Source organism: Neolamprologus brichardi, chromosome 19 (genome assembly GCF_056152115.1).
Source record: "Neolamprologus brichardi isolate AB-2024 chromosome 19, ASM5615211v1, whole genome shotgun sequence".
NCBI lineage: Eukaryota > Metazoa > Chordata > Actinopteri > Cichliformes > Cichlidae > Neolamprologus > Neolamprologus brichardi.
Window position 1 is genome coordinate 7,491,271 of NC_142122.1, and position 27,093 is coordinate 7,518,363.

The 27,093-nt window shown below is 39.8% G+C and overlaps 2 protein-coding genes across 2 annotated transcripts; both read left to right on the plus strand.

Moving 5' to 3' along the window:
* The first annotated feature begins 11 nt into the window (after positions 1–11).
* kcns3a (potassium voltage-gated channel, delayed-rectifier, subfamily S, member 3a) lies at positions 12–7,261 on the plus strand. Its single transcript, XM_035911404.2, has 3 exons — positions 12–158; positions 2,788–2,858; positions 5,814–7,261. The coding sequence occupies exon 3, from the start codon at positions 5,865–5,867 to the stop codon at positions 7,176–7,178; it is 1,314 nt and encodes a 437-aa protein (XP_035767297.2). The 5' UTR covers positions 12–158; positions 2,788–2,858; positions 5,814–5,864; the 3' UTR covers positions 7,179–7,261.
* Positions 7,262–15,748: 8,487 nt separating this feature from the next.
* LOC102798270 (G protein-coupled receptor family C group 6 member A-like) lies at positions 15,749–20,291 on the plus strand. The gene is made up of 6 exons (XM_035911424.2): positions 15,749–15,936; positions 16,019–16,313; positions 16,486–17,250; positions 17,928–18,140; positions 18,220–18,334; positions 19,354–20,291. The coding sequence occupies exons 1-6, from the start codon at positions 15,749–15,751 to the stop codon at positions 20,289–20,291; spliced, it is 2,514 nt and encodes an 837-aa protein (XP_035767317.2).
* Positions 20,292–27,093: the final 6,802 nt, after the last annotated feature.

Consider the following 27,093-nt stretch of genomic DNA (forward strand, 5'->3'; position numbering starts at 1 on the left):
CGCCAATGCTGAACCATGTTGAAGAGATTATCTCTTGGCTGGGCCGGTGTCCTCACAGAAGAGCAGGAGAAGGTGGCCGGGGAATGGGAAGTGTGGGCATCTCTTGTGTTAAACTGCTGACTTCATGACCTGGAAGAGCTGGAAAAGAGAGAGATAAGGTTAGCACCAAGACCTTTTAAAGAAGAAGTACTAACATAAAGGCCAAAAGTCTCACAGTTTTATTTTCTAGACATTTCTAACATAAATTGGAGCAGAAAACGTACAAAGTGGTGCAAAAAAAAAAAAGTCACCAGAATTTAAGAAATGAAGTGTCTCAGTAGTGCTCAGGACTAAGTGCATCCAGCCACATGAAATCTCTCTTTGTGTGGTCGCCAGTGCACAGCTTCTGTTATCCATTTTATTTTTAGTACATGGAAGAAGGAAGACATTTTTGAGGTCTGTAATTTCACATAAAAAGAAAAACTACAGAGCAAGAGGAGAGGGATCAATTTTTAAGAAATAAAACTCAAAATGTGTGACTTTAGGCTCAGATGTAAAAATAGAAATATACAAGAATAAACAATGAAATTTTGGGGTTTCATTGCACAAGGCTGGTTCAATCTCCTCAGCCTGCACATGTCTGTGGATGTATATTGAGTATATGGAGGTTATAATTTCCTTCATGTAGCCTTCTTTAATTTGATTACATTTCTTTCTGATTTCTTGAATATGTATGACTTCATAATAGTAGAAAATTTTATGTTTTTCTTTGATTATCGTTTTTACTCATTTTGACTTTAAACTCATAAGCTTTGAGGGGTTTTTGTCATAATTTTACAGCCTGTTATGAATATTACTCCTTCTCAAGATGTCATTATATCGTTATTTATTTCTGTATTTTATTAATAATGTTTGTAATGCAGCATTAGAAAATTGAGAAGCTTTTGAACTTAAAAAAAAAAATCCACATTAATGATGTGAAATGCCTCCATCACTGTTGACCATACGCAGACTAGTTCTTTTGTTTCATATCTTATTCTGCCCCCTGCTGGTAGGAAACTGCATCAGTGAGCTGTGTAGGTAATTACACTACATTGCCACAAGTATTTGTTCATCTGGCTTCACATGCATATGAACTTGAGTGACATGTCATTCTTAATCCATATTATTGAATATGATGTCGGCCGGCTCACCCACCCTTTGCAGCTAAAACACCTTCAGCTCTTCTGGGTATTTTGGGATACCCAATACTGATGGGTTCACTTGCAGAAGTTAAGACATTTTATTACACTGCGAAATATAAAGGTGCTAACTAGTGCAAAAAATAGTGATGATATAAAATAATGATTTTCATTTCAAAATAAATAAAATAGCCGTGACAGACTGGCGGCCTGACCAGGCTGTACCATGCCTCTCGCTCTGTTGCAGCTGGGAAGACTCCAGTAAGTAAAGCTGCCTTTTGTCTGTTTTGGGAATGTTTTCTTTGTAGCACATGCCTAAGCCAAGCTGTATTTTACCCATGTGTGGGCACCGGACCAACACAAAGAAAAACAACCATCCTCACTTTCATCTTCTTGCTTGCTTCTTTAGTTAGGTTAAAATTATTACCTAAAATGTTGCAGCCACAGTACTAATAGTGAGATATTATTTCTCCCTTATTAGTTTGTCTTCGCCCTTTTAACCTAGAACTGAATTTAAAATCCTTCTTCTCAGATATAAAATCCTGAATGGCCAGGCTTTATAGTAAAGACCTCATAGAATCATATTATCCCAACAGAGCACCTCACTGGGATACAGGCTTATTCGTGGATCACAGAGTTTCTAAAAGTAGAATCAGAGGCAGATCCTTCAGCTTTCAGGCCCGTCTTTTGCATGCAGGAGACAGACGCTCTCAACTTTGAAGATCTGGTTTCAAACTTTCCTTTTTGGTTACTGCTGGATCAGATGATGCTGATCACCAGGTGTCAAGTCATTTCTCATTAAAAATGAGTTTTTCCTCCTCACCATCACCAATTGCTACTCACAGCGGATTATCCAATTGTTGGGGTTCTCGTGGTGCACTTGGATCAAAGCACAGGGAGCTGGGCACTGCTTATGATTTATACGCTGGGTTAAATGCTGAGAAGGAGTTTCTCTCCAAGGATCATTAAAGATATCTTTGTTCATTTTCCACATGTCATCAAGGCTTCTGTTCACTATTTATTTTCAAGCTGCCCTATCATTAGATGCTACAAACTTAATATTTTATGCAGGAATCATTCTTTAATGACTGCATTTGTGTTTGTATCTTACCTATACTGATAACTTTGTATGTGACAAATATTCTAAAAGCTAATATAATTATGGTTTTTAGTCATTCCAACAAATTGTTTCTTGGCTTTTGTTTTAGTAGTGATGTCTTATCTGAAACCGCACCCACTTCTGAAATGTACCAACTGTCCATCCATACAGAGATCAGTTCAATTGAGTATTTGGGTTTCCAAATAGACCAGGGAGCACAAGTTTTGTCCACGGTCTGCCCTGCTTGCTCAGTTATAACACAATATGCCACTAGTATCCCATCATCTTTTTCAGCACTGATGTAATAGCAGAAAAATTGTACACAGTACGGCGAAGACTGATTACAAAGCTCAGTCTTTACAGAGTGATAAAATATTTACGCGGATCGATTTAACACATGTTAAAGGACCTGGTGCGACCTGGACGCAGTTTACACATCAAAGTTTAAATACCCACTCAGAGCCTGTTAGCGGGGCAGACGTGCCAGCCATCCTGTGTGAAGTTGCGTCTCCACCTTTCTCACCGCAGAGCGCCTTGAACGGCACACTCCCCTCTGAACAAAGTCAGAACAGCCGCAGGACACGTCGGCACATGAGCAGGTAAGCTGCTGGGCTTATTTCTCGCAGATTTGGGCGTCGACTAGATGTCTGAACAGGAAATATGATCTTACTGGGTGTTTAATTATCTTTTTTTTAGGGTTTTGGAGTTGAGTTCAAGCGGTGTTAGCGCAGAATATTTACTTATAAAAATAGTACTTTGTTGTTTCGCTGTCATCTTTTCAGAGTCTAAAATAGTTTGATTCACCGCGTGCGTAACACAAGTCCGTGTGCGCGGACTTGTGTTACGCACAAGAGCTGCACTCCTCCATGAAAGCCGGTATTGATTACCACTTGGATGAAAAACGCTGCCCAGTGACATGGGTGTGTAAAAGTACATAAGTGGATGGAAACACACAAGTACTACAATTTGAGAAAAAGTGTTACATTTCATTATTTTATGCGGCGTATCCTATACATGCTTATAGTGCGCGCGTATGGTCGTTACACGAAACGTTTAAATGTCTAATGTATAAACGTATAAATGCTATGAAAGTACCAGCCCGTTCTCACTTCTGGCGTATCATACCGACGGAAATTACACCAAAAGGTCACACAAAAATAAGGAGGATGTATTTGCATAAGGATGGGTTTGGGTGATTTTTTTTTTTTTTTTTTAAATTTGAATTAAAAATTCATCATTAAAATTAAATTCCTTTTTTCGTGTAATTATAATAAATTTAAAAGGACGTGCACTTTGAAAGAGTAGTATGTGACGTGACAATTTCTCGAGTGAAGTTCTGAAAATGAAAACGAAAAACACTGAATAATCATGAATATGCGTAAATGTATAATTCTGACAAATGATAGTCACAATCAGCTCAAGTTCTTGCTATTTATTTATTTTTTCATATGCTGCTAAAAAAAAACTTTTTTAATTTATGTGCTGTTTTCCTTTCACAACGCATCTCTTTTAGAGCAGAGTGAACACATTTATTTTACTAGCGTACACTTTTCCTGTTGGGCAGTTATTACATATGGAATTAAAATTATACATCAACTACAGTAAAACATAAGGTTTCTGAAAACTCACAATTATAAAGAAATGTTCTTAATCTAGATATTAAACAAGAACGTTTCGTGACGATACGCCACTTATTAGTATTAAAGTGCAATGCAAATACTGGCCAGCAGGGGGAAACAATCAAATACTTGTGGCTTTAAAGAAGTCAATGAGAACCTGAGTTCCCTCATTCCAACATTTTCTAGATGACATTACTTCCCGTTTCAGATAATGAACTTCATGTGTGATTTAGTATTATGTAAATTAAGGTCATTGTTCAAATCAGGCAGGAGAATAAACCATTGGTTAATCACTCACATGTCAATAGATAATGAACATGCCATACCTCTCACTTTTTCAGATTTACTCCTCAGTTGTGGCTACTAAAAACCCACAAATACAAAAATAAGTTCTTTATTAAATAATTTAAATATCTGGATAAAAACAAGTGGTAAAAACTGTGAGTGACATAATGATTTAAACAGATGACTTCGTGTTTAGAATAGATTAAAAACAAAAAACAAAAAAATAATATATAATGTGTGCACATGCCAATTTCACTACAACACTGCAGGACTTTCAAAATTTTTAAAAGTCCTGCAGTGTTGTAGTGAAAATTCTACAAAGTCCACCATTGTCAGGTCCACCATATTATATCCAAACGCAGCATTTTCACTGTCTGGAACCAAATGGAAACAAGTTTACACCACCTTTAACAAGAAGAAAAAAACATCTAGTTGATCTCTATGGTCTCAATCTTCGATGCTTCTATATCACTACTAAAGTCTTCATATCTGGGTTGACAGATTAATAAAACCCATTTGAAGTGGGTTAAAGCCACAGCAGGTGTGTAATAACCTAGGTCTTGCAGCCTGGTATCCACACTGGCCTGAAAATCTTTAGATTGTAGTAAGAAAAAAAGCTCGATGAGCAAACATAACACCTCGGAGGGGACAGGGGACCCCACCTTCTTTACCAAACTCAATTTTAGATTATGTGTTTTAACATTAGGTTTCCACTCCCACAGGTATCACAGGAAGACGTGACTGGGTCATTTAAGAGCTTCTGACCGGAATTAAAACATAGAGCCTTTTCCTAACGGTTAAGCACAATCTTTAACACAAAGCGCTCCATGGACTCAATCAAAGCATTATTTTCCTATGACCTACCTCTTTAGCAGGGGGCATCAAAACCCAATCTGTCGTTGTAAACATCACCCACAGGGAAACAAGCCAACCCTGCCTACAAGGGGGGATACTTAGACCTAGTTTCCACCAATTACACCAATCAGTGTCTCCATAAAACTTTTTAAAAGGTCCTCAACCCTTTAATATATTTCTTTTTCTTATTCTCTGTTCATTTTAACTTCTTGTGCATTCTTCTGGAATCCAGTCAAAATAGCTTTGGTTCTGTTGGAGTTTTATTTGGAATAATGTTCTCACATATGACACTGACTTATTCTCAAAACATTGCAAGGGAATTAGTTACTTAAGGCTTAAAATTTAATTAAACTCCTCTGCAGCAGGCAGCTCTGATGATTTCAGGTCCTTCTGCACATTATTGCATAAAAAATAAGTGTATTTTAACTTTTTAAATCTAACTCTATCCTGACTATGAAAGCTAACATTACAAAAATATTTAAAACTATTGATATTGATTAAGGGTTTCACACATATATGTGTACAGTTGACGTGGTTCGACTGTGTGAACAGGATGCCTCCTGGGTACCTATGACACCTGCACAACTGTGAAGGGGGTGCTTTTGGCATTGAGATCCTGAGATTGATGGATGGATTTAAAATAGATTTAAAAGCCAGTAATGAAATATAAAGTACAATGGCAGTCAGGGCGTTCATAAAGAGCAGGACATTGTAATTCAATAAAGGCAAAAAGAACTAAAAAAGACTAAAGCAAGCGTTAGTACGAGGTGTCCTCATTTCTGTGTTTGTTTGCAGGCACTGACTCCTTTGCAGGCACTGACTCCAGGGACTGTGAGGAGCTTCATCATGACATATGGCAAGATCCTTCACCAGCCTGAGGGTTGCTTCATTAATGTCAACGTTGGAGGTTTCAAGCAACGAATGGACCTCACCGTCCTGAAACGATTCCCGCAGACACGGCTGGCTCGTCTTCTGTGCTGCAGATCCAAAGAAGCTATCCTGGAGCTCTGTGATGATTTCAGTCCCTCTGAAATGGAATACTACTTTGACCGCAACCCAAGTTTTTTCTGTTACGTTCTCAACTTTTATCTTACAGGGAAAATCCACCTGGTCGACGGGCTATGTGTGGTCTCATTCTTCCAAGAAATTGAATATTGGGGAATCAAGGAACGTCATCTGGACTTCTGCTGCAGCACCAAGTTCCACGACCTGATGGATCTTGCTGAGGATGGAATCTGGGATCAGAGGAGCGACGAGGTGCAGCTCAACAGCTCTGGCTCTTCTATTACTGATCTGTCTGTTTTGGAGGATGACGAAAAATTGTTTGAAGGCTCCTGGTGTGCAAATGTCCGCCGGAGTGTTTGGATTCGACTTGAGAATCCAGGTTTCTCCACATCAGCCAAAGTTATGGCTGTAGCATCCCTCGCTGTAGTCATCACCTCCATCGTGGCCATGTGTGTTCACAGCATGCCGGACTTCCATCAGGTGGATCCTGCTGAAAAAAAAATAGAAAATCCAGTGCTGACATTTTTTGAGAGCCTGTGCGTCGTGTTTTTCTCTGCAGAGTTTATTCTTCGCTTGGTTGTTTCACCGTCAGCCAGGAAGTTCATGTGCAGCCCTCTCAACATTATCGATCTATTGTCAGTCATGCCCTTCTATGTCACTATCCTGTGTGACCTAATGAACGAGGGTGAGAGCACAGACCTGGAGAACGTTGGCAAAGTTGTGCAGATCTTGAGGCTGATGCGAGTGTTTCGTGTTTTAAAACTGGCTCGTCACTCAGCTGGCCTTCGCTCTCTTGGTGCCACCTTACGGCACAGCTCCCGTGAAGTGGGGCTGCTGGTGCTTTTCCTGTCTGTGGGCATTTCCGTGTTTTCCTCCCTCATTTACTGTGTGGAGAAAGACTCTCAAGAGTCTGAGTTGCAGACTATCCCTATTGGCTGGTGGTGGGCCACCATTAGCATGACGACAGTCGGCTATGGAGACACTTTACCTGTTACTTTGGCTGGGAAGCTCATAGGAACTCTGTGCATCATCTGCGGGCTGCTGATCGTGGCTCTGCCCATTACTAACATCTTTAACAAGTTCTCCAAGTTCTATCAGAAGCAAAGACACTTAGAGCTCAAGCCAAGCAATAACTGCACCAGCATGCACAACTAAAGAACAGCATCTAAAGAAGTCTTACCCTTACAGTCTCATTCATGATTTAACTTTACAAGAGATTAAATCGGCAGGTTTAAGATTTCTTCATCGTCTTCCATGAGCAAGATAAAAGGGTTGAATAAATAGACTGCATGAAAGTTCTGAGTCATGGTCTTGTTTTTTGTAGTTTTGAATTATTTAAATGTTTCTGTGCTCTGTAAAAGGTCATGGGATAGCTAAACATTAAACACAAAACACAGGAGGACATTAGTGTAAATTTCAAAGATACGCAGTTCAGCATTACTGAGGACAAAGAAGACACTGTAGTTTTTACAAATGGCAGTTAGTGGGCTTTTTACAGAGAACTGACATAGTGTTGCATACTGAAATGACCAACCCCAGTCTTTGAACACAGCTGCCACTTTGTCACAGCTTCAGGATTACCAGCAGTTAGCCAGATAGAAGATAACAAATACCAGCTTCAAGGTTTCCAGTTCCATGTGCCAGTAGTGTATGAATGAAAAGCTAAAATAAATGTAGATTGTCATCAGATCCTCGCCAAGTGTTTTGAGACTGTATTGGAAAAATTAATGTAGTGTCCTATTAGAAATGAATTAAAACAGGAAATGGGTTAATGTCTGCATAAGTGGGAACAAACATGGAGACGGAAACAAAGCCATCAAAACAAAAACAAAAAAAACTGAGTTAATGCAAATATTGAGTAATGTTGAGTAAATCTCCTTCTTCAGAACAACTAATCCTTTTAAATTGCATTAAGGTTTAAAGTTTGCAGGGTTAGCTGTAGCTGCTAGCAGTGATCTCAGCTTTTTTTAGTCTATAGACTGGAACTCTTGACTGTGTTTGTGCTATTGGTACATTTTGGAATAATAACATGACCCGCTGAGCAGTTGATTGTCTAAAAGGTCTATGTTCTAGCTTTGATGAATGCAGCTGTAGTATTTATTTAGTCTGTTACTTAGCATTTAGTAGCAAATACTGTATCTCAGTGTGGGCAATGAACTACTACAGTCTACAGATGCAACTTGGAAACCAAATCTAGTTTAGTACACTTCTCTTTTGACCAGATATGGTCACCTCTTCTGCCTCTTCTTCTTCATTTTTTAAGGGGTCACTACAGCAGATCATCAGCCCTATCCCTCCTCTGAACATGTCCAAACCGTTTTAGCCTTGCCTCTCTAACTTTGCGTCCAAACATAACATCTTTTGCTCTGCAACCTCCAGCTCAGCCTCCCATCTTTTTGTCAGTTCAACTGTCTCCAAAGCATACATTACAACAGGTCTCTCTACAACCTTGTATACCCATCTTTTCACTCTTGCTTTTATCGTTCAAAATTACTTGTTATCATCGCTACTGTCTCTAAAAAAAACAAAACAAAAAAACAACAACAACAAGATGGCGACGGCCACCAAGCCAAAGTTGAGGTTTCAAAATAGAGTCTACAAACAAGTGAATGACATTTCAGAGGCTATGTTCATTATTCAGACCCAGTCTGTGATTTTTGCCAACAAGTGTGAAATATAGCACAGAATGTCCTTTGTCTTTACCCATTGCTATCATGCTGCTGCAGACCTGCTATTGATCTGTGCCTTATTTCCCCTTGTCTTGCTTGTATCTTGCTTTCAAATTCCGGTAATTGCTTAATCCAGTGAGATGCCTCTTGTTGTTTGCTGGGTTATCAGTGTAATGAGCTCTTAATCAATGTCCCTGGGCTAAGAGTCAATAAAAAGAACTTGGAAGGTGCTGAATTAACAGAACATGCTATGATGAGTATTGATAGCCTGTAAACGGAGACAGTATAATGACTGTGTCGAGGTTTATTATCATTAGCAGGATTTATATTACGTCCACACAGCTGAAAGTTGACTGTGTGTGAGAGCAAACATTGAATCTTGTTGCAATTTAATGCTCCTCCTCTCGCCGCAGTCACCTTCATCATCAGTATGCATGTGTGTGTCCTAATCTTCCACAGATAAGATCAATGAAAACAGGCCAAACGTCCTAGCTGCCCTCCAAATGCTGCCAATACTATACAGATGACTGATTTAAATACAAATCACTGAGTGCCTGTGGTGAAGTGGTGCTCTGTAGTCAGATTAGTCTCACAGACTGCTGAAAACAGTCATACTGCAGCCGTCAGCTGTCAGAGAATTGCTCAGCAGCCTGTGACTTCAGCACTTAAGTAAATGTTTGCATCAGCACTCAGGAGCACGGTCACCTTTTCTGCTTGATTTCTTTCTCCTGCACCTTTCCTTTCCGCTAAAAGTCACGCAGTATTGCAATCTAATTCACTTCACTGCGTAGGTTGTTTTAACTGGAAACCACCGTCAGCAATATCTGTGGTTACCTCAGTCATAAAGGTCAGCTGAAAACAGGAACAGAGGGGTGCTTTTTGTCCTGTCATGGTATTCAAACTCTGAAAGTCAATACATGCTGGGAGACTGATAACACAATGATGCAAAGATGCAAAGACAGACAATGCCAACAGTTAAAACAGTTAAACAAATGCAAACTGTATTTGTATTCATGCATATTGAGTAATTACAGTGAATTTACACAAAGTGTTCAGTAAGCACAGCTTTGAAATAGCTGCAGAAAGGGGCAGAGAAAGGACAGAAAGGACAAAGCTGCTAGCAAGAGAAGTCAAAGTTTATGGCATGCAGCCCAAGCCTGGAGCACTGATAACTATAAGCTTTATTAATAGGAAAGCTTTATGCCTTCTTCTACCTATTCTGTAGTTCTGTGCAAAAAGTCACCCCTCATTTTGTTAAAACTTTGCTGGAAAAATTTAAAATGGGTGGAGTGATCTGTTGGAAAATGTACAAACATATATGGAAATACAGCTTATAAGGCAAAAACAGAGTTTAAATGGTTCTAATGAGCTTGAGAAGACAGTATTTGACCACTTTTATTCTTCAACCCAGGGTTTAGCAGCAACTATACAAGATGTAAAACAACTTAAATCGTGGACCAATTGGACATATAGGTTTCAGTAGATCTAAAAGAAGATGAAGGCTTTTCACTACTTTGGCAAAATATAATTCCTGTAGATAGAGGAACAAACAAAGTACTAAAGGTCTTAATTTCTTTTTTCAGCATCACTTAAACAGATTATTTCTAGTTTGAAAATATTTTAGAGGTGAAAAGAGGCAGTCATATAGACATGTTTTATTTAAAAATTAAAGGGGAAAGGTGACTCCAAAGTTCCCTTAAAATAGATCGCCTTTCCACAGAAATCTAAAAAGCATGAAAACATTTCTGTCTATAAATTTCTGAACTGACAGTGTTTAGATGTCTAAAAGTAGGGAGTCACAACATTTCAGTATCTCCGTATCTATGTTTATTATCTCTGTTGTTAGGTTTTTAGATCTTTGCTACTTTCTAATTTACCTTCACAAGATTTAAATCCATCCCATTAAATCTCCCTCTTAATCACTGCTAACTCAGCACATTCAAGCCAAAGAAGGATGTGCTGTACTCTTGAAATGGAAGAGCAGAGGATAAAAGGACACACTCTCTCTGACTGAAGATACTGTTTTGAATTTGCTATGAGCTGTAATCCAATCTTGGCGTGGAACTTGATTTAATCCAAATACATATGATAGCAGCAGGAAAGACAGAAACCAGATAAAATGGGCTGCCACATGTTCAAAAAATATGCATCAGAACGAGTCTTTTTCAGACACATCTGACTTGCACAATTGAGTCTGTCACAAATTAAGTCGTAGCTTTCTTTGCAGACAAAGCAAATTAATTTGCAATGATTATATTACACAGTGTCTCTGCCAACTCCCTGACTCAGCCCAAACTCAGTGTTTGATTTCAACAAAAGTGCCCGTGCTTGGATTTCAGCTATTGATATTTGAAGGGTCCACAAATACAATCATGTGCACTCTGACGTATGAGCACTGCGAAGATTAAGCAACAATCTGATGCTGCCGGATGTGAAGGACTGCAAAAAATTCCATTGTCTCAGAAACTAGGATCAGATTTTCTTTACCACATGAAAATTGATTTTTAGTTTTTTTTTAGCTCTGCCTGGAAAGATGAAAAAGAAGCAGAATGACATTGAAATATAGACAACATATAAAGTAATGAGAAAAGGAGCTAAAAAAAAAAAGTGACCCACAACATTGGCTTGTATTTAGGAGAGCAGAGGCTGGTGAAAGAGGGGACGGTCACATCTATTTCTGGATTATTTATTTATTTAAATATTCCAATCCAATTAATATATTTTTTCCTCAAATATTTACAATGCAAATAAAATGCATTTTGCATATTATTCAAATACAGTTGGTAAAAATATCCCTTTATAAAAAGGGAACTGAATCAGGCAGGTGATCTCTGACACTTGGCCTCTATCTATGTCACCACTGGAGAGATGAACATGGTTATTTCTTAAAGCATATAGTTAGGGCTGGACCAGGTGAGCCTGAATCCTCCCTTAGTTATGCTGCAATAGGCATAGGCTCCTGGGGGACTCAATTCAATTCAATTCAATTCAATTTTATTTATATAGCGCCAAATCACAACAAATGTCGCCTCAAGGCCTCCCATGATGCATTGTGTTTTTCCTTGTCAGTCACCTTTTTCACTCACTATGTGTTAATAGACCTCTCTGCACTGAATCATATTTGTTATTAATCTCTGTCTCTCTTCCACAGCATGTCTTTTATCCTGTCTTCCTTCTCTCACCTCAACCGGTCGCAGCAGATGGCCGCCCCTCCCTGGGCCTGGTTCTGCCGGAGGTTTCTTCCTGTTAAAAGGGAGTTTTTCCTTCCCACTGTTGCCAAAGTGCTTGCTCGGGGGCTTGGGTCCTGGTTGGTGTGTTGCCGGGGTTGTGGGTGGGTGGGTGTATGGGGGCCCAGTCCTGGCGCAGGGTGCCGCCGGTGCATCGAGCCACCTGGGGGGCTCTTCAACTGGTGGGGGAGGTTGTTACATCTTGCAGGAGCTCTCCTCTCTTCAGGAACTCACTCTGCAGGAGGGGGAGATACAGGAGAGGTGGAGGAAGATCTCAGCCTGGGTTTCTATTGTCTTGTGTAGTCTGGAAGATGAGTGGATGACGGGGTCGGTGCAGTTTTCTCTGAGGTGGGGTCAAGTGGGCTGTCCTGGGCTCTGTGGAGCCGGGCGGTGCTGCTGTACTGGGCTCCGGTCCGGATGGGCCTGGGCCCCCTTTCCCTGGCGGGTTGCAGAGTATGGGGGTGCCTACTGGGATCAGCGAGGGAGCTGGCCCCAGGGAGGGGTCACTTGCCCCTCCCTTCCTTCCCTCCCCAAAACGTAGACATTGAGGGCTATCAGGAGGGGCTATGCGCTTACCTGCTGCTCTCTGGCAGGTAGCTCCATGCCCTCCTGGGTTTTAAAGGCACCTTAGAACACACATGCATCAACACTACATATGAGCGGGCAGAGGGAGGTTTGGAGTCTTCACACACCCCCGTTCTCTGTTGCCTGTTGGCGCGGGGGGGGCTGGGAGGAGAAGTTGGCCGTCCGACTGGAGTCTGGAATGTGGGGCCTCCCTGCTGCTGCGGAGTTGGGGCGGTCTGCTTCTCCCCACCCCAGGGAAAAGGGTAACACCACCTGGGTCTGGGTGCAGTTTCCCCCTCCAGGGGCAAGGGTACCTAGACCCGGGGCTTAGAGTATGCTTGGGGAGTGTGATTGTGTGTACAGTGTCTCTTTATGTCTGTCTCCACGTTGGGTGAGTGCTGAGTAATTGCATATGAGAGCATGATGGTGGGAATGGATGTCTGTATCTGTGTGTGCCTGTATTTCTGTGTCCATATGTCAGGTTGGGTATCAGATGCCACCTCTCTGGGGACATCTCAGGTCCTCCAAGGTATGGAGGCCTATCTCCCCCCACCACTTCCCCTGCCAGTGGCAGACGCCCTCAGACATTGGTGCGTTGGTGGTTCTTTGTGTCCGGGGATGGGCGTCCAGGTACACACCGGCTCACTCCTTGGTGGCTGCTTATCGGGGCCTGGAGCCTGGGGCTCGCTCGGGCCACTTCGGGGGTGGGGTGCCCTCGGCCTGGGGCTCGGTCACTCTGGCACAGCTGGCTGCCGACAGAGCTCATGGGCACGTCACTGCAACCCCCCCTGGCTCCTGCTCCGCGGCTGCTGAGTGACCCCTCATCTGGGACTCTCGTCAGCTCTTTCTGGGATAGTGACGCAGTTGCCCCTCTGTTGGCCCCTCTGCAGAGCATCTCTGCAGGAGGCTCTGAAATGCAAGGAGAGGGGTCAAAAAGAGGAATCAAGGATGTGCAATCTGTAAAATAAAAAAGGCAATGTGCGTGTGTCATTCAGTCACAGCATGCTGAGCTTGCATGAAAGGGAGAAGGTATAGCAGGTGTCCTTGTTACTTAACTTGGCACTAGTCCCCGAACTCAGTGAATGAACCATTCATGGACATTGTAAACACCGTGCCCTGTGAATCGAGACATTGTCACCCTGGACCACTCCCTAGATGGAAATGCATGATTAAAGTGAAACAAATACCCAGAAATACTTTTCAATGTTTTGCATGAACTCTTTCTGTAAGGGACAAAATGCTAAAGAAGAAAAAGGCCTCGGACAAAATACCATTTTTTTTCTTTTATCAGCTTAATGACATAGATGCTTTTTTAAAATCAGGGAAAAAAACAACTAAAACCAGGTGTTCTCATTTACAACCATTTAAGCACATTATAAATGTTATAAAATAAATGTACAATATGCTCTCTGAGTACAGCTTGCTAATACTGGTTGGACCTCTTTTGCTTTCAGAACTGCCTCAATACAGCAAAAAATATTTACAATGCAAATAAAATGCATTTTGCATATTATTCAAATACAGTTGGTAAAAATATCTCTTTATAAAAAGGGAACTGAATCAGGCAGGTGATCTCTGACACTTGGCCTCTATCTATGTCACCACTGGAGAGATGAACATGGTTATTTCTTAAAGCATATAGTTAGGGCTGGACCAGGTGAGCCTGAATCCTTCCTTACTGCCTCAATACTTAATTGCACAAATTCACCAAGGAAATATTCCCCAGAGAACTTGGCAGCATCATGTAACTTTTGCAGATGATCATGAACATGATGTGAATTTCCTGTTCAACAAAATCCCAAAGATGTCCTATTGTATTTATATGTGGTGACTGCGGAGGTGACTTAAACTCTTTTTTTGTTGCTGTTATTGTCATGTTCAAGTTTACTTTCCAAAACCATAAATATACCATTCATTTAAATGCACATGATTTATTTTATTAAATGCGTGCAAATGCTAACAGCAACCATTTAAAACTAACTTTATTGTGGAGTATTTCTTCTCTTTTTCCCCATTGTTTCTGGATTTTTTAAGCAGATTAGATCAGAACTAATTGCTGTTCCTTCCTTTAGTTTTTTAAACCAGTTCTTTGCGTTCATAATATTTGACTGATTAATGATTATTATTGAATGATTATTTGATTTGATTTGATATACCTTTATTAGTCCCACAAGGGGAAATTCCATGTTAAGGCTGCCGACCTATTGCACGCAATGGCGGCGCCATCTTACCCTCCGACCATACATACATTACACAAAAACATCACATGGGGAAGACAGGTCAGAGAGGTATAACAATGTTGTCAACTGAAAACAATCCTTGTTTATTGGGCTTTTTCTACTGGGTATTAGACATTGCCTTTAACATTTTCTTGTCCCAGACACTATTACAGGACGTGACGGTGTCTGATGAGATCTTAATTTTTTCTTCAGAAAGTCATTTAATGTTTTTTTTTTTTAAATTTATTAAGAATTAAGGGATATAAGAAAAGGCTAGATTATCTCTCACTGAGTGTGATTTTTGACTGAGTATGGTTGTTTTTTTTGATAATTATTGTCCCTGGTGGCGATAGTTATTTCATCGTTGAGAGTTTAAATGAAGTGCAGTTATTGTTTATGGAGAACAGTTTGTCACTTACCTCAGTGAAACAGTTTGAGGATTCTGTATGGGTTAGTGGGTGGGTGAGGTGGTCCATGAATAAAGTACTTACTAATGTTAGCTTTTCAGAACAACTTTTAAATTTAACCTCCTTATTCTAACTGGTGCTTTCATTGCAAAACTGGTTTTCTGTAAGCACACACATATGTAAGCATATGTCTGTATATGTTTGTATAAGCATGTATATCCGTAAGTACGTATATCTTTTTTCAAACACGTTTTTGATTTTATACAGCATTTTTCTTTTTGCAGCATTTTTCTTTTTGCAAGTGTTTTCTGAAGTTGCAGTCCGTTTGGCCTCTCAGGACCACCGTATTTATGCCTATTTCTACTCCTGTTTGAATATGTTATGTATTATCATTTAGAAAAACTTGGAAAAAATGTTTTTAATTTATTTTAACATGTTGAAACTAAAACCTAGACATCATTGTCTGTGACAAATTCAAATCATCTTGGTCTTTTCGTGTTTGGAAGATTAAAGAGGAACTCATTTGGATTGCGTTACAGAGACAATCTGATGATGCAAATGATAAACGAGTAGAAGTTTTTTATATAGCTGCTGTACAGGAACCTGGTCATACTGAAAAGAGAAGATAGACACATGTAAATGTTCTGCCTGTGCGTATCCATGATGTTTTTAATGTGGTTATTTGTCATGAGTGTGTTTCACTCCTCTTTAGGACAGAGTAGTTTTCTCCGTGCATACTCTCCTGGGAATATCATCATTGGTGGACTTTTCCCCATTCATTTAAAAACTAATAGGACTAACACTTCTGCAACTCTCTCCTGTAGTGAGTAAGTACAGGCTGAGTTCATCAGCTCATTAGTGTCAAATAGATGATTTGTGAATTTAATCTGTCTTCTGTCAATCTTGCAGCTATGGTTCAAAAACATTCCTGCACAGTCAAGTGATGATATACGCCATCAGCAAAATCAACCTACCTAACATCACCATAGGATACGACATCTATGACACTTGTGGAGATGTCGGCCTCGCCTTGAGAGCGACTCTCCAGCTGCTGAAGAATCAGTCAGACCCAGAAAGCTGTTTAGTGCCAGCAGATGCTCAGTCCAAGTTACCTGAACCCAAAACCAAGGTGGTGATTGGGGAAAGGTACTCAGAAGTATCGATAGCTGTTGCACGACTTGTTGCTCTGTCTTCAGTTGCCCAGGTTTGTTTTCTCTGTTTCTGTCCTACAAAGCTCAGTTAGAAATATAAGAATCTAAATTTGATGAAAATCAATAATATCAGCAAATACATAATCTGTCTTTAGATTTCCATGCTTATGTGTTGAAAAATCTTTAATGAACTGTTTTTATATATGCTCTATGTCTGTTTAACAGATTAGTTATGCATCCACAAGTGAGCTGCTGAGCAGCAAGTTCAAGTTTCCCACTTTTCTGCGAACCGTGCCTAGTGACAAATATCAGACAAGAGGTATTATTGAGCTGGTGAAGATATTTCATTGGAAAACAGTGATTATTGTGGGAAGTGATGATGAGTATGGGAAACATGGCAGTGATAGCCTTCAAGACAACTTCAACAACAACAAGAGGATCTGCATTGAATTTGTTCACATCTTGTCCGCTGATTTTACGACAAACAATCATAACATGGACCGAACTGAGCTGAATGAACTACTGAAAAAAATTCAAAACTCTTCTGCTGAGGCCATCATCATCTTCACAAAGGAGAGTAATGCAGAAATCATCCTGAAAGCAGCTATTAAACACAGAGTCAACAGAACGTGGATTGCAAGTGATGCATGGTCCAGCTCTTCAAAGATCGCTGCAATTTCAGGCATCAAGCTGGCAGGAGAAGTTTTTGGGTTCATATATAAGCAGAAAGAGGTGCCTGGCTTTAAAGACCATGTCATGTCAATGTTTAATGGAACTAATAACACAATTCTTAGAGATTACCAGACGCAGCATCTACTTTCTTTAAATAAGTCTGAAGAAGAAAGAAAGCAATATCTGGCTTCTTACATCGACCAGGATGAATCTTATGGTATCTATATAGCAGTTCGAGTCATTGCTGAAGGGCTCAGACGCTTGCTGAAGTGTAACGACCATTGGTGTGAACGAAGATCCAGTTTCACAGCCTTAGAGGTACAATAAAGATAGCTTGCCAATTATTAATTATTTGTCTTTAACAAATATTTTCAGTATTTCAAGTTTGCGAAATTTTGTCTGTCTTTAAAATATGAAACTTAAGCGAGAAATTGATATTCTTGGAGAAAAATCAACCATAATATTGCCAGGAAATCATTTATGTTGAATGGTACAAACAACATACGTTTTCATTTTCACTTCCTCTTTCAGCGAAACTGCACATATTTCAGCAGCATGGCACTTTACTAAAAACACCCAGGTGCTAAGCTGTCTTGCCTGCAGTCCAAATGTTCAATCATTTAAACCAGGGGTGTCAAACATATGGCCCGCAAGCCAGATACAATTATATCCGGCCTGCGAGATAACTTCATTATCATTATTATTCTGTTACTTAAATATAGACATGTGTGGTCCATGTGTGGTCCCTACAAAAATGTCAAAATCTCAGCTGAAAGTCCAAACAAACCATTTCAATAACCTCCAAACAGCTAACAGTTTAAAAACAACAACAACGATTAATATTAACTTCTTAAATTTTAAATGATTTGCAAATTTTCCAATTTTTTCTTTTACACAATGTTGCCCTTTTTCTGGGCAGAGATGATGACAGTTTGTGATGATTTTATTTCATAAAAATGTCTTTCTTCCTTTATGATGTTTTGGTTTTTTCACAGCTTCTATCGGAAATCCAGAAAGTAAACTTTATTGAGAACAACACACAAATATACTTCAATAGTGATGGAGATCCCAGTTTGGGATATGATATCGTATACTGGAACAGATCTGATTGCAACAAGGGTATCATAATACAAACTATTGGAGAATACAGTCCAGATGGAAAAATTACAGTCCCAACAGACCTTTTCAGACACCTCATAAATGACACGGTGAGATGAGTTTTTAACATTCATTTATGTCCCATTAAGGTTTATGAATCATGTACTCATGCTACTGTTTCTTTTGCAGGTCTCTGTTTACAATTGCTCAAAAAAATGTAAAGCAGGACAAGGATTTACATTAAAAGGAAAGTGTTGTGGAGTTTGTGCTCCGTGTGCAAGTGGAGAGATTTCTGATGGGAATCGTAAGTCTTTTATTCCAAATCTAAATTACACTGCTCAAAAAAATAAAAGTAATGCAGATCTGAATGAATGAAATATTCAAAAACTTTGTTCTTTACATAGTTGAATGTGCTTACAACAAAATCACACAAAAACTATCAATAGAAATCAAATGTAGCAACCCATGGAGGTCTGGATTTGGAGTCACACTCAGGGTCCTGGGTCTCCTGACCTAGTGTTTTCAGTTCTTTGTGATTTTTGTGTTATGTCTGGTTCATTTGTGATTTATTTTATGCTTCCTGGGTTTTGATCCCCTCTTGTTTCTCTGTGCCCTCCAGCATTTGGTGAATGTAACGATTACTTTAGTGTTCTGTGTTTAAGTCTTCTCTGTCTGTTTGTTGCCTTCTGTATCTCCCTCTGTGTGACTGTCTATATCATGATGTGCATTATTGTGCTTTGCTCCCACCCCTTGTGTTCTGTGTTTTCGTCTTCCCTTCGTATATTTCTTCATTCTCTCTCTCTCTGTACTTCCTGTGTTACATTTAAGGTCCATGTCTTGGTGTCAGCGTTTTCAGTTTCGTGTCCTCACCGTCCTGTCAAGTGTAATTGTCCTCAGCTGTGTTCCTTGTGTGCTTCCACTTCCCTCATTACCCTCTGTGTATTTATGTCAGAGTCCCCCTCTGTTCTGTGTTGCGTCGTCCCTCATGCTATGTGATCCTTTGTGTGCCACTCTGTGGAACGTTAGATTATATTTTCCCAGTCTAGTTTAGTTCATCATTACTTGTATCATTTTCCTGCGTCTACAATAAACTGCCCTTTTGAGTTCATTCCCGTGTTGCGAGTCCTGCATTTCGAGTCCTGAGTCCAGATGTAATTTTATTGCCTATCTTGTGTTCCTAAATGTGCAAAGTGCATTATGCATTCATTATACTGTTTAATATTCATTTATGATTGCAGCTTTTTTTTCTTTCCAAATGATTATAGGATAGGAAAATATTGTCCTCTTTACTTGTGCTACTTATGTTTTTGTTTCCTTCTGCAGATTCAACATGCAAGCATTGTGAAGACGGGGCATATTCTCGTCCCGAAGAGAATACATGTTTGAAAAAAAGTGATGAATATCTCGAATGGGTAGATCCCTTCTCAGTCATTCTCAGCTCCCTTGCAGTCGTTGGGATCATTGCTACCGTTGTGTTTGCTGTTCTGTTTGCAGTATATCTTAAAACTCCCATTGTGAAAGCAGTTGGAGGTTATTTGTGTTTTCTGGAGCTTTTTGCATTGCTGGCTTGCTTCTGTCTTACATTCACCTTCATAGGCAAGCCTACTGAGAAGATTCACTGTGTAGGTGTTCCTCTCTTCGGCATAGCCTTTACTCTCTGCATCTCTTGCATTCTGGCAAACTTGCTTCAGATCTTCTTGGGCTTCAAGTTTGAACTTAAGGCACAGTCTTGGATAAAGAAGCTGAATAAGCCATTGGTGGTGGTGACCATCATCTCTGGGATTCAGTTAGGTCTATCTGTCTCATGGCTCACCAAAGAACCACCACATCCTGGCAATAAATCTTTAGATAACACTATCCTATACAACTGCAAGATTGAGCCCCATAGATACTTTATAGCCATGTTAGTCTACAACGCTTTCTTGGGCCTTATTTGTTTCGTGTTTGCATTCAAAGGTAGACAGCTGCCAGATTTGTACAAAAATGCTTCTTTGATCACCATCAGTATGCTGCTGTTTATAGTCATCTGGATCATCTTCCTCCCCATTTATTTGAACTTGACAGGGAAATACCAACCAGCAGTACAAAGTGCAGGAATCCTCACTTCCTGCTTCAGCATCCTTGGTTGTCATTTGGCCCCAAAATGTTATATTATGTTGTTCAGGAAAGAGCTTAATCACGAGCGCGCCATTGCTGAATACATTAGGAAGTTTTATGAGCAAAAGGGTATTTCTGTGGTCCAATCGCAGGGTCACACTTAAATTGTTCTGCAAGGGAATGAATCTTCCTGTGACGACGTTTTAATCAATATGTCTTTCTAGCAATTTAATATGTGATTTTGCCATAGGCTGTATATAAAGGATGAATGCAGCCACTGTGACATTACCTATTGGTTAGTGAATTCCTGTTGTGAAGCCTCCAGCTGAGTTAGGGACCACGTTGGGAAGGCAGTGTCTCTTTGGCTCATTGGCACCCTTCTGATTAATCCCTTTTTTAAATGTAATTTACAAAATGAGCTATTATTGTGGTCAGCAAGTCTAATTTAACCCTAACCCCCTAACTTAGGGGTCGGCAACCTGCGGCTCTTTAGTCTTTATTTTGCAGCTCCGGGTGGTTTGGGAAATTAAATTAGAAGTATTTAGCTGAAGTGTATTTTATTTGTGTTTAGTTCTTTTTTTTTAACTTGTAGTTCTAAATTGGAAGATTATTGTGATTTTGAAATATAAAAATAAAATTATATCTTATTATTTTTTTCATCGCTCAAAATAAGCATCACACTCGCGGAAGCCGGTATACCCGCCGAAACGCCGTGCATTTATCAAGACTTTCGACCCCAGGTAGGCCAATTATGGATCTTCGAAACCATATTATGTTGGCAGCTATTCTCCACCGTGAACTATGTTAAAAACAAACACCGCACGCCTCACAGATGACAGCTTAAAGTCCTGCGGGAAGATGAAAGTGACTTCGTACAGCCCCGATTTGCAGACACTGTGCGCAGAGGTTCGGGACCAGAAGTCCCATTGTAAACATATCACGGCAGACCCAACGATGTTTGCATAAACATGCTTTTCAGCATCTCTTTATCGACCGCTTTTCACACACGGTTGTTGTACGCATACAGCCGGCTGTAGCTTTTCAGCTCACAGCCCGACAACACAACAGCAGAGAGAGCACAGACTTGAAGGCGGCGAGGCGTGATTGCGGGTGCCGCTCAGGTGCGTCCGACTCCCCTGCAGCGGCACTGCAGACCACGCCCCGCCACACACATTAACCAGGTAAAATACATATTTAGGCAGAATTTTGCAAATATCTAATTTTTTTTTTTTTTTTTTAGCAGCATAGTGCTTTTTTTCAAATTATTTTTTAAAAGTCAGGTCAAGGCTCCAAAAGGCCAAAGGCGATATAAGGGTGGCGGCTCACAACAGTTTTTGTTTGCTACATGAATCATTTTAGTTCAGCTGGGTGTTTTTCCTTTTGTTATATTTCTTTAAGAGTTTAAAATGTGTTAATTACATAAATAAAATGTAATTTTCTCTGTAGCACTTCATGGATTTCATAAGCAACACACCTCAATTGCTCTGTGGATTCTTTTAAAAAGCATTTAAAAACCTTTCTGTTCAAACAAGCCTTTTGTTGATCTACGTATTTTATATTCTTTACATTATTTACATTTGATCTTTTACATTGTGTATAATGTCTATTGATTGTATTGTTTATTTTAATATTTGTGTACAGCGCTTTGTAACTGCCTGTCTGTGAAAAGCGCTTGATAAATAAACTTTATGCTTTGTGTGAACAACTAAAGTAAGTAAAGGTAAAAAACAACAACAATATATACAGTGTTATCTTCATTTTAGATTTCAAAAAGTATTTGCGGCTCCCAGTGTTTTCCTTTGAGTGGAAACCGGGTCCAAGTGGCTCTTTGGGTGTTAAAGGTTGCAGATCTATGTCCTAACTGAAATGAAGGAATCTTGGTTTATATCAAATCAGCGTATATATCAAAGCTCTTGTACATGGCTTGGTGCCCAATCTCGGAGTTTACTTGTCGTCCTGGCTCCCCCTTGCCGTAGCATGTATGTTATAGCTAGTCAATCTAGTCTCTAGCTCATTACCTTCTTCCGAATGTTGGAACACTGCAGCTACAATCACTGTTTTGCCGTTAATATGAATGAAAATTCCATCATCCTATTCATGTAGCAGCTCGCGATTTTCGTTTCTTGCCCACTGAGTCTCTGGTTCCTCAACACCTGAAGTAGACCTTCTTAGAGCTCTCTCTCTCTCTCTCTCTGCGTTAAGCTTGGTTAGCGAGGACCTTTACTGGATACAAACACCGCAGGTGAGAATCAAACCTGCAACTCCTATTTCAAAGGCATGGAGTTTTACCGCTACACTATCCAGCTGCTTTTATTTCTGCGTTTATTTCTGTTTATTTATATATATATATATATATATATATATATATATATATATATATATATATATATATATATATATATATATATATATATATATATATATATATATATATATATATATATATATATATATATATATATATATATATTGTAACAGGGAGAGTGTATGAAATAAGATCTGCCTAAATAAAATGGCATATGTTACATTAAAAATAGAAAAGATGTGTGATAAAGGTAGGCCTAGCCTGCCTCCAAACAGCTGAGTAAGAGGGATATATATATATATATATTCCTTCATATATGATATATATATATATATATATATATATATATATATATATATATATATATATATATATATATATATATTCATATATGAATGAATATATGAAATATATATATATATATATGTATATATGACTAAACAGAAATAAAAGCAGGAATAAAAGCAGCTGGACAGTGTAGCGGTAAGACTCCATGCCTTTGAAATAGGAGTTGCAGGTTTGATTCTCACCTGCGGTGTTTGTATCCAGTAAAGGTCCTTGCTAACCAAGCCTAACACAGAGAGAGAACTACAACAAGGTCCACGTCAGGTGTTGCGGAACCAGAGACAAAAATAGCGAGCTGCTACATGAATAGGATGATGGAATTTTCATCCATAAGTGTGTGTATGCAATAAGGTCTCCAGATGACTTTATGTTTCTGTGAGTCTTGGTAACACACACCCTTTCTTTAGCATTAAATAACTCATCAAAAACAACCATATCAGAATGATTAATATAAGAGCAAACCTCACACTTTGCCCCCCAAAATTTGTACCTGTCATCTGTTTCAGTGAAAGGTGATCATCAGTCTTTCTGAAATGTAATTCACCATGCTGTCATTTTATTCAACACGTGCTGCTCTGCTCTGAAATAACTCCAGAAATGGGTTGAATATTGGTTCAAACACGCAGTTTATGCGTGTATGAATGTTTTTTATAATTTAAATCCAGCACCAATAACCAAAGCTGAAACTAAGAACGAAGATCAATCAGGGTAAAAACCAAACATTCATCAGCGGTTAAACATGGACCATTTGATACTTTGAATAATTTCACTTTTCTATAATGAGGCACAAACTGGGGTTTGCAGAGTGCTTTGGAAAATGTTTTGGTTGTAGTTTAGTTGCAGTCCAATAGCCTCTTGTAACCTGGCTCCAGTTAAGGAAGATCTAGGCAGGCTGTGACCTGTGCATAAATAAAGTAACATACAAATAACCATTTCCTGGATGGAGCCACTTTATTTCTTCATCACTGGAGCCAAATACTTTCCTCAGGATGATGTAGATGCACAGAGAGTATTCATAAAGCTCACAATTTAGACTCATAAGAACAATGTTTATTTAGATTTTGAATTAAAGGAAACATGGACTATTTTCACTCAACAGAAAAATAAAGGTGGCACTTTCACAATTGCTTCACCTTTCAAACTAAAAAATAAAATAAAATAATGTGTATTTTGTGCAATTCCCCCAGAAAAAGATACCTTTAATGTCAGTTAAATCCAGCCTGGGAAAGCTTTCAAATAAAAAGTTCAATATTTGCTGAGATAAACAACAGCTGCATCTTACCTTTATTGGAAAGTCAATACATCTTTACCTGAGCATCATCTTCCTCTTGAGTCCTTTAAAACATAGAAATTCTCTCAGCAAAGTGGGGCACAGACTTTTTCAGCCATGTATTTGTACAATCAATGCACAGCCACTCATATTATTTGTCAGATAATTGGGTTAAATGCTTCACAGGGCACAAACACAAAAACATGGCCTGGAGGTCTAATGAAGTGAAGGCCAGCAGATAGAGCAACCTGAGCTAGCCCCCACCTGTCTCTCAATGAGGCCACATCCTTGAGAAGGGAAAAATTGGCCTGTGCTAGGCTGCTAGGCTAGCAGTAAATTAATGTTATCCCATCAGAGCAAGTAATGCAGCAGTGCTTGTCAAGTAAACAAAAAAATCAACTAAAACCTACCAAAGTGAAAAGTATCTCTCTAGCCTGTTGTAAGCTTCTTGCCTGTTTGCATCCATCTTTTCGAATACTGCCATCTTGTGGCCTCTGTGGATAACAAAGCACATGCGCTCTCAGAACATTGAAAGCAGAGTAAGCTGCCGCCTCTCAACTGTGAAATCAGTATTTTGAATTAGGTTAGACCCGGAAAGCCGAGGCTGACCTGGACTCCTGCTCTCCCCTCTACTACCTTTGCTCTCCCTTCTACCATCTTTGATGTGACCCTGAATAAATGCTACAGCAGCTGGACCCCCAACAACAGCCTGAGAATGTCAACAGTGCTGCAGGAAAACGATCTCATGCAGCGGAGACGGAGAACATTAAATCCAAGGCCCGTTTCACTACACGGGGGAGATTTCCAGACGGTTTCAGCTGACAGAGCTGTGACGAGACGCCTATTAAGCGCAGATGAAAAGTGAGGCCGAGCAAAAGAATGCTGACCTTAACAACTCTGCATTAAAACTGTGCAGGACAGTGATGGACCAACACGGATGATCGGGCAGCAAAAAGGGCGTGCCAGAGACACGAGGAGTGACTGAGGTCAGGAGGCATCTCAGATTGGACAAAAGCAGCAGAAGAACATAAGCTGAAGACACAGGTGTCGGGGCTCGGCCAGGAGCTGACCTCTGAGAAAAGCCGCACAGCAGAGCTGCAGAAGGCCGTGGAGCAAAGCAAGGAAAACATCAATAAACTTCAATCTGACGTGTACGGAAAAGACTCTGAGGTTTCTGCCCTCAGTGAGAGCTCAAGGCATCAGAGCAGAAACTGAGCATGGCTCAGGAGGAGCTGGACAAGGAGAAGATGCAGGACACTGGAGAAAAGGACTGCCTTAATTGGGGCCAGAACCAGTATGGACAGAACTTTGGGCAGCAGCACCAAGGGATGCAAACGGACTGGAAAGGGGGAGGCAGGACCCCAGAGCACGCTTCAGGCCCTGGTTTACCGAGAACATCAGAACAGGAAAGTGATGAACACAAACACACACACACACACACACACATCTACATACACTGACTCAGAATTAAGAGAAACACACATACGAACACATATGCACTCGTTGATTGACTGAGAAATGATACACACACACGCACACAAATCGAAATGCTGATTCAATTCACTGAGAAGTGATCCACACACACACACACACATACACATGTTTGTGCAATGAAGAGTGATACACACACGCTGATGCAATGAAGAATGCTTTACTAACAAATGCTATGCTGATACGCAAAATGCTGCACACAAACGTCCAAATACAGAATTTGTTACAACAACAAGAAGCCATTGATTGTTAATTGGTTAAATGCATTTCATGTCACCCAGAGGGCATTTGTGTAGATTTAGGGGACAGGGTCTAAAGCAGTTTGGCTATGAAAACAATGTCTGTGAGTGATGTCTGTTTATGGCTCAAGGCCTCGACTGAATTGTTTACTGTGCTTCACACAGCCTGATAAGGAGCAGTGGCACAGAGTGAAAATGATGAATTAACGGTGTGAGCCTTATTTCGGAGCACCACATTTTTGTGATTGAGATTTAATTGAAGGAGGAACACACTGAAAAAATAAATTTAAAAAAAAGAGAAAAGGGGGCCAGCCCTTGGATTTACGCAAGTATCCCACGTGTATTTAACACGATTGCCTAAGGCTTTAAAGATCTGTACAAAATTCAACAGGAAATCATAGCTTCCCTGTATTTCCTACACAGTCTGGCTAGTTTGCAGTGGTTTCTCTCTGGGTATTCTGGTTTCCTGTCACAGTGAAAAGTCATGCAGCTGTTAGAGCTAGGTTAATTGATGATTCTAAATTATCTGTGAATGTAAGTGTAAATGATTGTTTGTTTCTAGGTGATAGACTGGTGACCGGTTCGGGGTGCACCCTGCCTCGTAACTTATCACTTTCTGGTGAAGTTTTGGTTGATTTTGGGTTTTGCTTAACACTAGGTTGATTTTATCAGTGAGGTTTGGATTGTTTTCTTTCTCTAAGAGAGAGAAAGGTGGTTTTATGCTTGGACATGGTTCTAACGGGCCCCAGTATTTGTTATTATATGAGTATTTTATTGGTTACGTTTGTTTTTGCTTTTGTTACAGTGCACTGAAATAAGAACATCTGAGAGGAGTGATCCACCGGTGGTGATATTTTGGTATTTTGTGAGTTCCTGATTTAACAAATCAGGTTTTTAATCCAGGCCTGAGAGATTGAACTTTAAAGCGCTATAAAACAATCTTACTGAAAACAGTCGCAAAGTATTTTTCTCCACATTAAAATGGGCTCAGGAGAAAGCCACTTATTTGGGACAATTAGAAAATGAGAGTCCCTGCCTAAAAAGGATTCAGCGAGGTAATCCGACCTAAAGTTCTTCTTTTTCCTTTTGAAATGACGTCATTTTGCTGAGGGTGGAAATCAAATGTGGCAATGGTTTCCACTATCAGCAAAGAATGAATGAATGAATGAATGAATGGATGAATGGAAATAAAAACAAACTGACTGACTGGTAAAAGCTGACAAGACTTGACCACGACTCAAAGTTAACCTCCACCTAGACAGGACAAAAGGGTGGATGAATTTATCTGTGCACAGACAAACATGAATTGGGTTGAT

Excerpts from the sequence above, each read along its gene's own strand:
- LOC102798270 (XM_035911424.2), top strand. The coding sequence starts at position 15,749 with ATGTTCTGCCTGTGCGTATCCATGATGTTTTTAATGTGGTTATTTGTC. Across the intron at positions 16,314-16,485 it reads CTCTGTCTTCAGTTGCCCAG|ATTAGTTATGCATCCACAAG; the intron begins GTTTGTTTTCTC and ends TCTGTTTAACAG. Across the intron at positions 17,251-17,927 it reads CCAGTTTCACAGCCTTAGAG|CTTCTATCGGAAATCCAGAA; the intron begins GTACAATAAAGA and ends GTTTTTTCACAG.
- kcns3a (XM_035911404.2), top strand. The coding sequence starts at position 5,865 with ATGACATATGGCAAGATCCTTCACCAGCCTGAGGGTTGCTTCATTAAT.